This window comes from Anopheles stephensi, chromosome 3 (genome assembly GCF_013141755.1).
Source record: "Anopheles stephensi strain Indian chromosome 3, UCI_ANSTEP_V1.0, whole genome shotgun sequence".
Classification (NCBI taxonomy): Eukaryota; Metazoa; Arthropoda; class Insecta; order Diptera; family Culicidae; genus Anopheles; species Anopheles stephensi.
The window spans coordinates 8,705,655-8,722,601 of NC_050203.1; the positions used below are offsets into that span (position 1 = coordinate 8,705,655).

Sequence of the window (16,947 nt, forward strand, 5' to 3'; positions counted from 1 at the left end):
GTTTCATTAAATAACTACAGAGTCACGGCCGGAAGGGAACGAAACTGGCTTCAAAATTTACTCAAAACCCTACCCAACGCTGATGTTTGGAATGCCAGCACGATGATGCCGATGCCAGAAAACTGTCCATTCCCTAAGACACATCACAGCGATCCCCAGGTCCGGGGCCGCTTACCCGAGCTCGTATGTCAACATAGAGCATTACGTTGCTGGTGCGTACCAGCAACCGTCCAACAAAATTTTCGGAAGGAACTGGATAACATGGGACCATACACGAGCTGCCAGATATTCGCAAAGTAAATGGCCGGTTTAGTTTCCAACTCTTGCGAGCATGAGGGTAGCTATTTTTAGGTGCAATCTTCCCTGCGCTACAAACCGGATGAAAGTTTCATTCATTAACCGTACAGACCGCCACCATCGGAGACCGTCGGCTTCCTCAGATCACTCGCTCCGCTTGAAAGCCTCTGACAGTAGATGACGGAACAAAGACTTGGTCGTTTTTTTTTTTTACTCTCACTCTCTTCCCTGCCCTGTTTGTTTGGTTGATCCTTTCGCTCGTTTCTTGCGCTTCGCTTCAGCAGGCCACAGAAGTGAAATATAGCTCCCAATCTCCCTACCAACGTCCGAGGGCACAGTATGATCCGATGGTATTAAATTTTCGAGCTGTGCAAAAGCGGCCAAGGATAATTGGATGGGAGAGAGATGGGAGTGCATAGGGCTGACGGGTTCATTAACAAATTACTTTAAAGCCCTTGCTAAGGCCACCGGCTGAGTGTGTGTGTGTGTGTGTGTGTGAGGGGGATGTGTTTGTACAGTGTGAGCTATCTAATCCGTGTAATCCCTTTCTTATTGCGCTCAATTTTCACCTTCCCTGATGAGGGATTGAGTGCTGTAAATTTGTTAAAGTGACTAGTTTAAGAGGGCCGAGAGGGCTTGCAAGCGGTTCGGTATGTATCATAGCTGATTAAAGTAAATCTATGTTTAGAGTGAGCATTTTTATCGTTTTGATAACTTCATCGGGCAAAGGAGATTAACCATATGGCTGAATCGATAAACCATTTCAACAAGTATAAGCTGCTATTCTCAACTGTATGCTACCGGTACCATCATGGAAATCGAAGCTAATCCCGGCAGGATCCCAATACAATCAATACAATACATACAATCACCTATCGCAATACCAGTCACCAAATCTATTTAATATCCAGCAAAATTTAGCCCAACCAATAATTATGCTACACTAGCTCTTCAACATCGGTCTCTAAACGTTCCAATCGCCCACTGCACCGTACGCCATGTCATCTTCCGCCTAGCTTGTTTACCCATCCGGAACGCCCGGTTCGCAGAGCGTAAGTTAAACAGAAAATAAATTAAATTCTCTACCGATGCGATGAACCCGGGCACAATGCATCCGCGGCTGCTAATGCCTGACAGCAAGCCGGTCCTGAGAAACAAATACCACCAAAGCATACACACGTGCAGCGTTCGCGCTACCAAGAACGGTGCACACACACTGCTAATGTTTCCTTCTCATAAACAATCGTGCTAAAAGCTGTTTCTCATACGCTCTCTCTCTCTCGCACACACACTCACACAAATCAGAGGTCAAACCCGGATTTGTACGGAAATGCGGGATCCGTCACTCAGCGCACACAAACATGAAACAAATTGAATTTTATTCAGTTGAAAATTTCTATTTGCATTCCATTTCGAGCGAAGGAAGCTGTTGTGGTGCTGTCGGCCCTTGATCCAACACATGCATGGCTACCGAGAAGCATACTGCTACTTACTGCCTCAAGCGGGCACAATCTACGCGAAGATCGGATCTCATCGGTTCACCCCATTACTGTCCGGCAGTGGACCCCCCAACCCGGCAAATATATTCCACAAGGCGATAGAGTAGCTTTCGGCACACTCACACATAGACTCACAAAGCCACACGCTCAAACAGGATGCAAAATGTGTGTGTATGTATGTGTTTCAATCAGGGCACTGATATGGTAGCGGTCATCTATTGTTATCCCGGAGTCGCTTGATGGTCCGCAATCACGACACAACACGTTCCACCGGCCAAGCTTTCTACCATCGTCGTCAGCATCGATATATCATGCCCACCCCGTCCGTGATAGGGGTTTGGCCAAATTCGTTACCCGCACCGTCATGTCCTACGGCCAGAAACATAGCCGAAGGTGCGGTTAACCACCACAAGATCAGACCAAACAGACCGAACGCCACCGCTCTCCCTTGCGGCGGTGGAAATCTGGCAAAAAGGTGAAAGTAACATATGGCGAGGCAAAATGTTGCTGCTATGCGTTGCTCAACAAGCGATCAATGTCGACCGAAACCGTAACCGTAACCGTGTTTCACTCAATCATTCCGAATGTTGCAGACAAATAGGTAAGGTTTCTCGAACGCTCGTGTTACACGTTTAACGGCTGTTACGGCTGTTTCGCAAACGCAATGCCAACCCAATCATGCTGATGCCCAACAGCCTTACAAATGCAAATAATTATTTTCCCTTTGCCTGTTTGCTCGGTACTTTGCTGTTTGCTGCCAGTTTTGCGGGTTTTGGTCGATAGTGGCGTGCGAGCGACTTTCGCCCGAGTTCGCTGTAACATTCTGATCGTCAGCCTCAGCACGAAAGACGAACGCACGGGGCATAGTACTCTGAACAGCGGAGAGAGGAGGGAAAGCTACTTGTAAGGAAATTGTGGGAAAACCGTAACCACTCGGAACCTTCTTCGGATCGGTATGCGTTTTCCCTCATTAATGGAATGTTGCTAATTGCTTTATATCTAACCAAACCCGAAACCACAACCGACACAAACTTGTTAGCGTCCGAGTTGTATTCTAGTCGATCGTTTGGTTGGTCAGCCAACTCCATACGCACCGACATGATCCTCACGGGCTTCTAATTGCTTCATGCATGTCATGCGACATTGCCCACAGTTACCGAGGCGGATGGAATTCGCTTTGTCGCTTGAAATGACATGCAAGATCGAGATGCGGTGGGCAAACTTGTTAAAAGCCACTGGAGAATATGTTTACTGGCTTGCCACCGGATATTGTATGTTTACTCTTTCTTATTATTATGATGAAGAAAGCTCGTACTGAAACACATCTTTTTCTGTAAGATTTATTTAAAAACTATTTTATTTTATTTTATTTCAAAGTGTTATGTGAATTAAATAACTCTTTCTGAATACCCGAAATAAGTTCAGAAACACTAACAACAAATCATTATAAGCTTTGATCTTATTTATTTCACTGTCACGAAATCCTTAGTGAAATGCAGATCACATACATTTAGGCGCAACCTTCCGAACGAAGCAAGCTTTCAATGGAGACGCCCAGTAGCTTGTAGAATTTTTTTTTATAGATGTTTTCTTGGAATCTAGGCAAGCTTTGGAATAAAATTTCCCCGGGAACAACCAGAGCGTATTCCCTCGTGTCAAATTAAAACACAGGAACGAAACAAACAACCACTACGGGGACACACTCCGCCATGTCAGCCACAGTGGTATGCCGCCTCACACTTTCAAGCGCAACCCGATACGGGTAGCTTTCGTTGGCGCGTTACGATCGAAAAACGGACGCCCATTACTAACGACCTTCGGACGGCCCATCTCGTTTGACATGTCATCCCGCACCGCCGTTTATCTTGCCCGCTCGTTCCATCTATCACTTACCATCTTATCTAACTTTTACGGTTCTTCGCCATTTTATCCGGTATCCGTGTGCCTTCCGATGGCTTTCCACGCTATCGGTGGAGATGATGTGTATTTTTTGTGCTTCTTCTTCCTCTCCAGCATGAAGATTGTTCCTACCAATATCGGGTTCAGGTTTCGGGACCGATCGAACCCAACTTTGGGAATAATTTCCAAAAATGCCACTCCGTCGTTCGCTTCTGCTATCCCTCCAGCTCCCTCAGCATCCCGTCCGGCACCGCCATCGATGGTCACGATTTATACGATCGGTGTTTCATGTTTCACCCCGGGTGCCATCAGCAAAGCGAACATCTCTCTGAGCTCTCCAGAATGTACATACTCTCCCCCTTGTCCTTCCTCCTCTAGAGTCCTGTTCTTGGAAGCTGAATCCAAACCGGAACCGAAATCAAAATGTGAATCAAGCGCGTGCAGGCAAAACACGAGCCAAGCAAAAGGACCTGTCTCTCTCTCACACACACACACACAAACACCCCGGGTGGGCTTACACCAATTTAATAGAATCGAGAAGTGATGCAAGGCACCGAGTACCCGCCACCAGTCAATTTATATGATTTAACATAAATAGACTGCTCTTCCACCGTCTTTCAGCGCCAGTCCAGTCCGGTACGTCCCGCCAATGGCGCTCGACTGCCTGCCGGGGGTTTTTGTCGAGTCACTGGCGAGCTTTGCTCTATCTATTATCTTTATCCTCACATACATACACACACACACCCATACCACGACTGCTGAAGGCTACATGCATAAGCATGATGATATCGATGCTCGGTTTAACTCGGCGTTCGTTCCCGGCGCTCTGGTACGGGTGGGAAATGATGGTTTGGATAGGTTGTCTGTTTAACAGATTCATGTCAGATTCATCATGTTATATTCTAGGTCACTACCTTCTAGTGCTTTTGTAAACCAGCTTCACGGTGGCATTTGAATAATATCTGTAAATTTTGTTCAATGTGTCTTGAATATTGTCGTTTGTTGGAAAATGTTGTACATTGATTTGATATTTAAACATTTATAAATAAAGAGTTATTGAAAATTTACTTCCCAATATTTCTTGACCGATTTTCTTTGAAACTCAAACTTCAATTACTTCTTGGGAAATAGTATAAAAATACTCATTTTTATGTTGGCTTTTATTTACTTTCGCTTCTCTGAACCTCAGACCTCAGTCCTGACGAATCTACACCAATCGCGCGCCTTATCTCCTTATCTCTCATTCCTATTTCTTTTCCTAGGTGATGGATGATTGTTACGAGAGTACGAACCATCAGCGTTCAAATCATCGGTACAAGCCAAAAGCAACTCACGGGCCATCTTGATGGATGGAAGCGATATGATCCAACCGCATGGTAGGATGCTCGTTTCGCTCAGGAGGACTTTGAGGAGCTGTCTGGTTCCTCTGGCCTTATGTACAATATGCTTCCCACACTAAGTAGCTAGGCAAATCGATGCAACGAAAGGAAGTCTCATGCATGTCATGCGCTGAGAGCTCACAAAACCTACAGTGAGTATTGCTACCAATTTTTTTTAAATAATTTTTTTTTTATTCTAATTTACAATTTATTATAAAATTCCAGTTTTTAAACGTCAAAACATCTTCTAAGAAGTTTACTTAAAGTCCTTTATTTGCCTGGAAAACTTCTCAGATAAATCAAGGCTGAATTGATCGTTGGACAACACAGTTTATAGCTACTTTATTGCACTCCGCTTGGTGCGAGCCTTAGTCTGATTTTGCTATACCACCTTGCTTTTGCTCATAAAACGCAAACCTTCATAAACATTTGATGCTGCCAAATATTGGACTGTTATGGTTCGCTCCAGGTATCTCACTATCTCCTTCTTTTTTTACTATCTTCATCGTCTTTTGACCTCAAACGCCACAACCACAATTGAACAGTGCAGGTGGTGAATACTCTGCCCCTAAAGGTAATATTAAACTCACCGAAGGTTGGAACTCGTCTGATGAACACCTTGTGATACTCAATATATCTGCTGCATACGTTGGAACCTGCACTGAAGGCATCAGCTGTGTGACCATCGGGAGAAAAACGCACGACAAGAGCACACGACAGAGACACTCAAGAACGAACGGTACCCCGGCTCAATTGTTTGCTTTTCTACCACAACCCATCTGTAATTGTCATCGTCCCCGGGTTGGAAAGAGCACAAAGACATAATTTTCCGTCCGTTCCGACAGCATCGCAGACTTTTTGCCTACGGGCTCACCCGGTACGTCGAAGGTAAACCTGACGGCTCATGTTTTCCTATTGACTGTGGCATGTTTGCGAAACAATTTTCCGAAACCAGGCCGTACCTCGAAAGAGGGGCTATTGATCGGAAAACCGGGTACGAGCCGGTAAAACACTCGCTGCTTGTGCTTGCGCAGTAATTATACGTTCCACCGTTCGAGACCTTTTCACCAAAGAAATTGTTCTGGAGCACTACTCAGCTCCAGTAAAAAAGTGTTTACCTTGTAAAAGCTGGAAAACAGGTTGGATAATTTAGCCACTTTTAATTATAAACTTAGCACCCAGACCCAAAAAAGGAGGGGAAAAGCCCCAGGTAAGGCTACCTTCTAGCATCGATTATTCATACCGATCTTTCACAGCAATATGGTACGATGACAACATCGGTCCACCAACTTGTTTCACTTAACCAACCCATTTTCAAAGGACCGGTGTGTGAGTGTGTGTACAAGCTGTGACCCTGTGACAGGTTGTTTATTTTTCGGAGGACGACCATTTTACAACCAGCACCTACCGGGCCCCCGGTCGGTACATAAATCGGAAACGATTTCGGTTAAATGCACATGCAAACAACACTGGCATAAAACTTCTGTTTTGACACACAACTTTCGCTACCCGGTATGGCTGTCGGGGGGTGGCCCCTGTATTAGGTAAATCGTTTATGAGGGGTGTGTTTGTTGAAAAGTTGCTTTTTTTCTGCCCCCCAAACCTGCCAAATTGACGGTTGATTTCGTAGAAAACTGGCCTTTCCTCTTACTTGTTACTTCACACGGCACTAATCGAATGCAGTGAGTTGGAAGATTTTCGGTGGCGAAAATTTGCAATAAGCTGGCCAGCAGTAGTGGACATCAAAAGCTGGCAACTACTATTGCTATCAATATGATTTTAATGGTGATGAAAATAGTGCGTCATTATCGGTGGGAAACCGATTGGATCATCAGCAAAAGTCATCTTTTTCATCCTTTAACTCATTGCAGCTTCAGTAAGAGCTAGTTTGGCTATCTTGTAGGTGCCTGCTTTTATGCCCAGCCTTTAATGAACGACCTAAGCGCTTATATGCCAACTCTCACTGGTTCTGTGCCAACTCTCACTAATCGCCCATCATCGGGATCGGGAGATCGGGATCGGCGATTGATGCTGCGTTAAATAGCGACGTCAGCGTCATTATCCAGTGATACGCCATTCAAAACGCTTCAACAGAAAAGGCTTTCCCCGCCGGATGCTTTCCTCCCCGTATATTCCCCGCTCGACACACTAATCGGGTATTAATGTCCAATATTTTACCGCACTGAATTGCCTCCCCGGAACCAATTTCAGCTACCGACCGTGGCAAAATATTGAATCGAGGGGCTGTTAGGATTTTCATTATAAAGCATCGTTGTCCTTGCGTTGTTATGAAGCGAAGCCATCCTTGTGCGTGGGCAACGCTGTTCTCACCTAGTTTTAAACGTCCAACGGCCGTTATTTACCAACTTCAAAGCGGACGTCAGTATCTCGTCGGCTATCTAAAAAAAGGACCAACTATTACATTAGCCCCTGCTACTGCCACTTCTGCTGCCAACCACCGTCAAAAACTTATCACATTCTCTGGCGGGTGTTTCAATGTGCCACAAATTTTGACAGAGGATATATTTCATTAGGTAATCAAAGTGTTGTGAAACAATCTGTGAAAGCATAAAATTCACCAGAGCTCCCGAGTGTTTAAACACTCCCGGGTTTTCTGCCTGTTTCTACTCCCGAGTGACCTCCACACGTCTTCAAAACTGACCGCAATCATGCATATCAACGCTTTTTATCCTTCCCGCCCTTTTATCATTTACCTACCAGCAGTTTTTGTTTACGCTAGTTTTCGAGCAGCTTTTAGTCCCTCATCAAGGTTAGTGCGATTGGTCTGAAGTTTCCGTGCTGGATAAGAAGGGATCCTCGGTCCAGTCATGGAAATGCGCCCCTTGGAGAAAGTTTATATTTGAAAACTTTTAAATTAACTCCCCAGACACGTGGGACGATCGTTATTTGATATCTTGAAGATGGGTCGATGCCCTTCTTTGAGCGCCTTTTTTTCGGGGGGGTGGGTGCCAGGTCAGAATTTCCTTCAAAACTTGACTACTGTCTGCAAACTCGCAAACAGTTTTCACACTAATCCAGAAGGAAAAGCTTAGCGAAAACTTTCAAACTAAATAGTTCAAGCAAGAAAGAAGAAATGATCACGCTTTTTGTCTCGATACCTCCATTTTGAAATGTGTGACTAATAGACTAACTCCTCAAATATCCCGAATACAAGGGTTGAAGGCTTCCACCAGTCAATAGCCTGCTTATTATTATCAAATTACAAGCGAAGCAGAAGTCTATTGTCCCGGCTGAAGACATGCTGAGCAAGAGCTTCCAAAAATCATGTCCCACGACACCCGCGAAACACGAGCGTCCTCTATCAACGTGATGACCAGGATGTCAATCAATCTGCAATCTGCTGCTTCCTTATCCTTCCCTAAAACACCATAACTAATGCTCCAGCATCTCTACTTCCGCTTCCCCTGGCAGAGTTTCACACTATTTGGCAGTCCTTCGAATGGCGGCTTGCTAATTATAACGGTAATTAATTTCACTGTCCAAAGGTACGGCATTCCATTTCACCTTCCCGGAATGCTGGCTGCCCTAGGGGATGCAGTCTGCATCCTTCCCTAGTAGGCTCTTTTATCTCACGTTGAGCTGGGCTATCCTGATTCTCGTCCGTCGTCTACACGCAGCTGTGCTGTGAACATTTCCACGCTGGAAAACACAAAAGACACGTAACTTATCTCCGTGTCCGTTGTGTGAAAGCCTTTTGTTTGCAGATACGATACTACGGTTGCTGTACTATCTTCCTGCTCCAACAGCACAGTAAGCTGACGTGTCGTGCTTTCTGACACAGCGGATATGGTCGATTCGGCGGCGTGTGTTACTGCTGAATATGTGATGTTTTTGATGTGCTTAGCACCACGAACCTTAAATGTCAGCCGACCGGACCGACAGCGCTGCATGCGACGGTAAATGAGTTTAACGCTTTGAACTCAAATTCGCCCAGGGCTCTCAAAGTTCGGTACCGACGATTGGTTCGGTACGACCCACCTGGTCGGTCGCCTTCCAGGCAATCGAGCACGTGGGTCACGCCAATCAAGTGTCCTGAGTTTCCTGACCACCCGCAAATCGAGTTTCTGCACGCTGTGTGACTACTCGCAACAGAACCACAAGAATGCTCCGAAGCTCATGAGCTCATAAAGTTGATCAAAAACATATAACAAATGTCAACTTGATAGCTACGTTAGACAATCTCAGTAGGCTAAATCCGTAACCATTTTGTTTCCCCACTTCATTTTGTTTTCTTTCAGACCTTTCAACATGGACACCTTCGGAGGTCCGCGAAATTATCAGTTGCTTGTCCTGCTGGCTCAACGCATTAGCTCTTTGGTCATCTATTTGATAAACCACGTGCGGCAGGAACATTTACCAGTTCAGGAAACTTTTCGACAAGCGCTTTTGCCTATGCATCGTGTGCTGACGGAGTTCCTGTTCCCACAGGCACACACGTTTGAGCATAGCTTCCAGCTGCGAGATCCTGGCCAATCGTTTCACACCTTACCTTCCATGCCAGTAAGTACGCTTCTTTACGACTTATTACAAACCAAAGCCGCTTTTGATACTTAAAAGTGCGCTTGCTTCTCTATCTTATTCCAGAATTGCCATTTCCATTCCCCGTCACACCACCTGACGACCACCAACCGTTTTCTTCCCTTTGGACGCAATGTCACACCGCCGGAAGATATCACGCCACCCCACGATACACCTCCCAGCTCAATGCTAGGGTTTACTTCGACACCGATCCGGCCACCAATAAGTCGTCCCCGGCCGGAACCATTTGCACTCATCAATCAGCTGCTGACGGCGATGCACACATCCGATAGCTGTAATTTGTCAAGCGTCACTGACCAGTACGGCAGAGATCCTGTCTTTCGCGACCGAATACTTAAGGAGCTCGATGAGCTGCGATCGTTAATTATGGCTCAAACGGAATCCACAAACGGTGCAGCAGGACAAGCGTTGCGGGCGCTGCTGGATCGGGTAGAGCAGGCAGAAACTACACTCTCGTTGCTTATCCATAATCTAGAGCGATTGCAAAATGATTGAAGTTGTGGGAAATGTGGCATCTATGTGGCGTGTGGCAATTCTATCAGTTTTAGATTAAAATTTAAAATAAAACAAATGAATGAAATTGCTCTGGTGATTTTTATCCAAACTCTTTATCTGTATTTAATATTTTGTACATTTTAAACTTACAGATCGAATTTTATAAGCACCTTCATTTTGGCCCTCTGCCGGTCGGGACATGAACCATAGCTGAAACGAACGAAACATTTCACTAGTTGCACTATCAGCTCTTAGGTGGCGCTGATTCAAACTGTTTCTTCTCATAGTGCGGATAATTCATACGATGATTTGGACACAAAATATTTTTTATTTTAATCTATTACATATTGTTATTATTAAAAGTTGCACAAAAAATGTTTTAAAAAATAAAATGAAAAATCATTTAATTTAAATATTCCTAAAATAAAATAAAACTTTATAAATGCTCATGGAAAAATACTTTATCTTACCTCTTACCCTTAACGATCGTTTCAACAACATTAGGAAAACAATGAAATTATAAATTTTCATTATGTCTTCACTTAACAACACATCCGTTCGTATGTAATCGTTTGTACCGTCACTCGTTGGAAACTTTCCTTTTCCAACCGTATACCACCCGCACCGGTACACGAATCTGGCACGAACGATCGGTCCGGCCAGTTAGGTAAACATTCATAAATTGTTTTGGGAACTTTCCATTCATCTTTTCTCTACAGGCCGTACGCCGATACCCTGAAACCTGCAACTGGTTCTAGGTTCACACCCTATTATGATGATGTGCCAGTGCGAAAATGGGTACAATACTGCCGCCAGTGTCCGGAGCGGTGATTGTAATAATGTGCAAAATTAGTAAAGTCGTCAATGGTAACTTGCATTTTAATGCAATTAATGTACCACCAGTTGAAGCAAGGGAAAATTAGCCAGTCACGGAAACGTGGGATTTTCTTTATGTTCAGCTATTTACAACACAGTTACAAGAACCAGACTGCTGAACCATTCTGTAATTGATCCACATTCTCCGAGCAACGCAATGGGACGGTGGAATAGGTGTCTCATTACATTTTCATACTTAAAATATTGTCGCCTAAGGAAGCTCAGGGCTGAGGGCCTTCATATTGAGACAAGACTGACCACGAATAGATTAAGTCTAATAGAACGAAGAATTAAAATAATGGATTGATCAATTGCAAATACTGCATTTCTACAAAATTTTAAAGAAAACTGTAGCAAGTTTTAATGTTTCAATAAAATTAATAATATGCTAAGGAATGATCTTTTTTCCCCTCGAGCACCCACAGTGCCGCTTAACAAAGGCAATCGAATGGCTAAATTTTATTCACCAATAAACACCAAATCCCGCACATCCCTAAATCACTTGACCTCGACCACTAATACAGCCCAATAATGATCCACCCAATTAGCTTCGTTGGCACACAGGACCAACCGATCAAACGAAACTGAAACCCGTGAACCACAAAAACACACACACAGACTCAACCAGATCATTGCCAGCTAACCAACATGAGAACCATTAAATCAGTGCCCCGTCGACCAACTCTTGACCGCAATTGATATGCAGTTATCCAATAATCACCAGTTATTACAAATTCAATTCCTACTCCCGCTTCGCCTCTGGTTCCACAAGGGAGAAGCCGCCGTCTGTCGAGTGTCCAACCTCGTCGTCAACAAGTTAGCCCGATCCGCGCTAATGACGTGCGTTCCTCGCTCTAATAGGTGACGATAATCGTGCGAGCCCTACGAAACATTAGCCATTAAGCACTTTGTCAACGGCGTGGTACGAATTACTGACGAATGCTCGGACACCGGAGCTAGCACATAGGTCAAATAACCGCAAATTGCTTTCTCTCGCACCCAAACAAACCCGGAACCGAGAAAGGACACCGACGGGGAGGCCACTTACAGTGTGTGGCTCTAGTTTTTTTTTTTTTTGCTCCACAAAACCGCAAAACGGTCCTAGTTCTGGTCAAAACAGGTATCGGCGCACATCTGTAATGGTTAAGGTGAGCGTCGGAGGGTTTTTTTTTTTATTCTCCCCTCATCTCTTGACATGCTCTTGTACATGCTCGCATACTCAGTGCGTAATTTATTTTACCCGGATTAAGCGCAATTCGAGACGGAATAGTAGCTGGTACAACGGACAGCAAAAAAGCGCACACGGCGGACGTTAAGTTAGCCACACATAAAGTTTACATTTCGCGGTCGTGTCCGGGTCCGGGAGTTCCTGTTTACCGCCAGCCTCAGTGACGTCAGTCACGGTGCGTGCAAGGTTCCTCGGACTCAGGCAGGAATCACGGAATGAGCACGCATTTCGCTAAGGATCGTAGGAACGTTGGTAGGTCAGATATTAGCGCAAGGTGAGTGCAGTGGCGTTCTATTAATGGATCTTTTTGATTGACACGTTGACGCGCCATTTCCTTGCACGGACTGCAGATGAGGGACAACATTTTACCAAGACATTAGACGCCCGGTGTTGATTAGTGGGCTAGTAGTTGTGGTTCAATTACATCTTCCTGCTCTCTGTACACTTTTTTCCGAATATTTTCCCACTAGCATTCAGCTAATGAGTGTAAACGAACTAGGCAGGTTACTCAGAACATTTAGAATTAATTACTCTTTCAAGAGAAAGGTGCACGACTCTCGATTATGACAAGCGTTCGAGCAACTCGATTGCAGCAACAAAGAAAAAATCTTAACCATGATGATCGTTCTACACGTGCGGCACTAAGTCGCCAACCCGTCCCACCGGAGGGAAAGGTCGATCAAACACAATCCACCTTTCCAGTAGTACCAGACACAATGACTCGATCGTCGGAAAGCGAAGGGAAGCCGTCCGTCGGGCCCACACGAATGCGGCAGCACAATTTTCAATAATTAATAATGTTGATAGCATCGATAAGTGCATCGAACGTGGAATGCAGTCATACCACCGGGTGACTGGATCGTTTAGCGTCAAAGTTTCACACCTGGCACGGCTGCGAGATTGCCCGTGTCCCAGGATCTGGAGCACCCAGCACCGATGGCTTCCCGATCGAGGGTCCCTAATGGGTTTCGGTGCAGCATTAGCGATTAGCTATAGCTGCAAGATCGTATCGGATTGTGGTCGTGATCATCATTATTGGCGAGCGACCTTATGCACCCTTACGCCTTATGTAACCTCATCTTTGCAAGCAGGCTTTGTTACTGTGCTGCATCTTTATTGCATTGTGAGCGATCGGTAGAGATCACGAACATCTTCACTCGCCTATTACAGAAACTTGTGGATGAGGCTTCAGATGAAAATAAATCCTCGAGATCTCTTCAAACAGCTGTCAGAACCGTTCACCAACAATTCCATTCCGCCTAATGCACAGTTTGCAGCCTTTAATTGCTCCGATTCCAACACCGATTGACACTTGAACCTGGGCGTACTAAGCGGCCCATTAGTGTCGGCTTATCGATTTCAATTTATGTGTGACCCCCCGTCGGGTATGCACAGCCTCAGTACAAAAAAACAACAACCTCTGCACCAGTAATAGAAGGTGTACAGTAATTTATCGGCGCAAAGAAAAAACCACAGTGCACCTTACGCAAACAATCCATAACTCAGTGTCTGGTGGCGTTAATGTGCTGTGGGTACCGATTGCGAGCGGGTGGGAAAATTATGTCCCACTCGTCGGTGTGATTGAATGTTTGCTTGGGTGGCCGTTTGGACTCGGTTCCGCTTCCGAGCACCTGGAGCAACCGGTGTGCAGGTCAATGCCAATGCAATGCTGGTGCCTGGCGGCGATGGTGTGAAAGCGACGAACCTGGGGCGATCGTGATTTCTCTCCTTGGAGGTTGTGCCAATTTTCGAAACGTAATTTGTGAGGTTAATTTGTTCTCGGTGTGATACTCCAACGGCTTCGTATGATCTATTTTCAGAAGTTGCTGAGTGGTCCTTGAAGCGTGTCGAAACTCCAGCAAGCTATAAATAGAGTCATAATGGTGGGCCATAAGTGATCGGGTGATATTTCAATTTTCTATTAAATTGAAGTTGAGTTGGGCTGTCTTCTTCTTCTTACTGTGCTCTTAAGCCTTGAAGGTTCTAAGCTATGCCATTTCTAGCTTTATGTGACTGGATTTTACCCTTAGCTGGATAGTCAGGCATGCGTACTGGGTTACGGTCCAGATGGGATTTGATCTTCAGTCCTGCCTATTTTTCGTAAAATTCCCAAATTCTCTACTTTTAAATAGGAATAAAACTCAACATAGCCCATCGCTACATCAAGACCAGTTCTTTGTTCGGGGATTATCCTTAACCTTCTAACGAACGCATTCTTTATGCTGCCTTAAAGCTACATCCAACTGCTCGCTGCCAACGCCGAGAAGTCATAAAGTACCGGAACTTCTCGACAATCCCCTACGGAAATGTGTGCCATTGGTACAGCGCCCAGTGTCACAGGACTAATGCACAACTCCTACTGCACTAGTAAAGCCAGCCCGAGCGACACAAAGTCCTAGTTCAAGGATTAGCTACAAAGTTGTCCCTGTGAGTGTGTTTCCTTCAGGAGATTAAACGTCATTACCAGCACTGCTCAACTGCGAACGCAACCCGCAGCATTTGCCGGCCGGTAATGACCGTGGTAGCAGAAAAAAAACCGATAGGCACAACCCTACCCGGGGGTTCGAACTTGACGCTGAACTTGGCCTCCTCGCCGGTAGACACCGTTTCAGTGTCATTATGCGTCTTATGCTTCGGGCTGGCCACACGCATACCCCCGTCTCTCCAAACCTTCCCCCTGTGAGAGGCTTGAGTGGGTGGGTGGGTGTGAGTTGGCGAAGGTGCCAGGTGTTGCCAGCAGACCTTCAGACACGTTTAGATCTCTCACTGTTCCGTCGTGTCTCGTGACACAGAGCACAGGCACAACAAAAAAACAAACGGTGGAAGTATTTGACCGATCACGATAGCGTTTTTTTTGGATAGTCGAACCAGCCTTTGCCGAAAAACATTCGCCACATTCGCTGTGCTCCCGAGGACACGGTCGTCGCAAAATTCGTGGCCAGTTCATTGCCACCTTACCATCGTGGCAGGATTTCAGGGCAGCTCCAACAGAAGAAAAAAGCAGGCACCCATACAGTTCCAGATAAATGACACAGCACCATTTCGTGGCTGTTCAATGATACAGATGACGTACCTTGCAATTCCTTGGCCGGCTTTTTGAGGCCTCTCACTCTATACCCTACCCTTCCCCGATTCGTTCCAGGGGTGACACGCCGGAATGGGTAGAAGCGAAGAAAACAAGAACAAAAAAACCGGCTGTAAATTCAATCAAGAAGGCTAAAAAAAGGCTTGGACACTTGGACACTCACAAATTGAAGTCAAACGAGTAGGTTTCTGCTAGCTAATCGAAAGAGAAACTATAACGTTCAGCTGCCAGTATTGACAGAGACTTCGATGTCCTTAGCAATCCCACTTACGACCCCCGTATCCAATCGATTGACTTATTAAGATTTGATTTGCAAAATGAAGAAGAGTGCGAATTAAGTCACTAAAGAGAGCAACAATTAAACCTATTCCAATCGAAGGAAACTAGCTCGCAATAGAGCCGAGCCGTGCGTTCCGTCACGCGATCGTCCTCCATCTTGGATGCTTGATCCCATTACTTGCCACAACAAAAAGCACACAATACCTATATCGCACACAGAGAGTCTCAATAACGTGCCTCACATTGCCAGACGAGGTGAGTCGAAGGGAATCATAATATCCGATAAGTTATCGGAGCTCCTTGTAGGTTAACTCCGCTGGTTACTGGCCGATTTGCTATCGATCGACACGACACGGAATTGATTTCTCGTGCCCGTCCGATCCTTGAACGATCGATGCTGCTGTCGGTAGTCTACCTCCGCACTCGTGCAGGGTCAGATGTGTTGCAAAAAAAAAACACACACAGAATAAAGATCGCTAGTCAAATGGCGAACCTCCACATTATTAGACACCTGCCGCATGCAATTGCGCTACGTGTGTGTGTGTGCGCGGGTGCCGGAGAAGGTTTTCCGGCTTTGCCGATCTCTGACCGATCCCCGCTTACCGCGCAGATCGTTTCCTACAGCGCGTGTTCCACCGGTGTCCGGTGTTTCGGGTAGAACACGCGATTCTACTACCATTTCCGCTCGTCGAACCTTTGAGAACCTACCAAAAAAAAAAAACCTATGTACGTGCAAGCAGTGCAGTTGAAAGCGGAAGAAAAGAGAGATAAAATGGTGTTGAACTTACGGGCAGCAACAAAAAAAACCCAGACATCTCTCAAACAAATCGACGAGCGCATCGATCAGCACGCAACCTTGACAAGACTCACCGAATGTCTGTAACTAACACTCCGCCGACTCTGCTTTGCAGGTTGTTTCCGTTTTTTTTTCTCTCCATCCCCGCACGGTTCAGAGAACTTTAAATGACACTTGCGCCAGTGATTGGATCCTCGCCGACCACCAGCAGCACAATAAAATCATCCAAAAGCTTCCACGATTAGGATCAGTGTAATAGCTCCAGCTTCTGGCCGTAAATGAGCTACCAACTGAACCCGGTGGCCTTCCGAAAGGGCTTCTTTTTTTTGGGACGGAACGATAATTACACACACACACACACACACACACACATTGAGATCCTCACACTCCACTCACTCGTTCTCCTTGTCCGCTGAGCGGTGATCCGTAGAAGGGATTTGTTGCATAATTCAGAACGCTGGCTCGGAGAATCGGATTTATGAATTTATGAGCGTGATTAATAACACAAGCACAAGCCCTTCAAATTCAACGACCAGGTTCTCACCTCACCCTGC

General features: G+C 45.5%; 1 protein-coding gene across 4 annotated transcripts in view; it reads left to right on the forward strand.

The window, feature by feature from the left end:
• Positions 1-10,955, forward strand: part of LOC118514464 — a 44,283-nt gene extending 33,328 nt beyond the window's left edge. For 2 of the 4 annotated variants that reach the window (XM_036061383.1, XM_036061384.1), the window contains 3 exons: positions 4,958-5,226; positions 9,334-9,595; positions 9,680-10,955. In XM_036061383.1, the coding sequence (XP_035917276.1) occupies positions 5,171-5,226; positions 9,334-9,595; positions 9,680-10,129 (768 nt within the window). In that variant the 5' untranslated portion in view covers positions 4,958-5,170 and the 3' untranslated portion in view covers positions 10,130-10,955. Of the gene's footprint in view, positions 1-2,731; positions 2,750-4,957; positions 5,227-9,333; positions 9,596-9,679 lie in introns of those variants that run through there. The other 2 variants (XM_036061385.1, XM_036061386.1) reach the window with 2 other exon arrangements.
• The last annotated feature ends 5,992 nt before the right edge of the window (positions 10,956-16,947 follow it).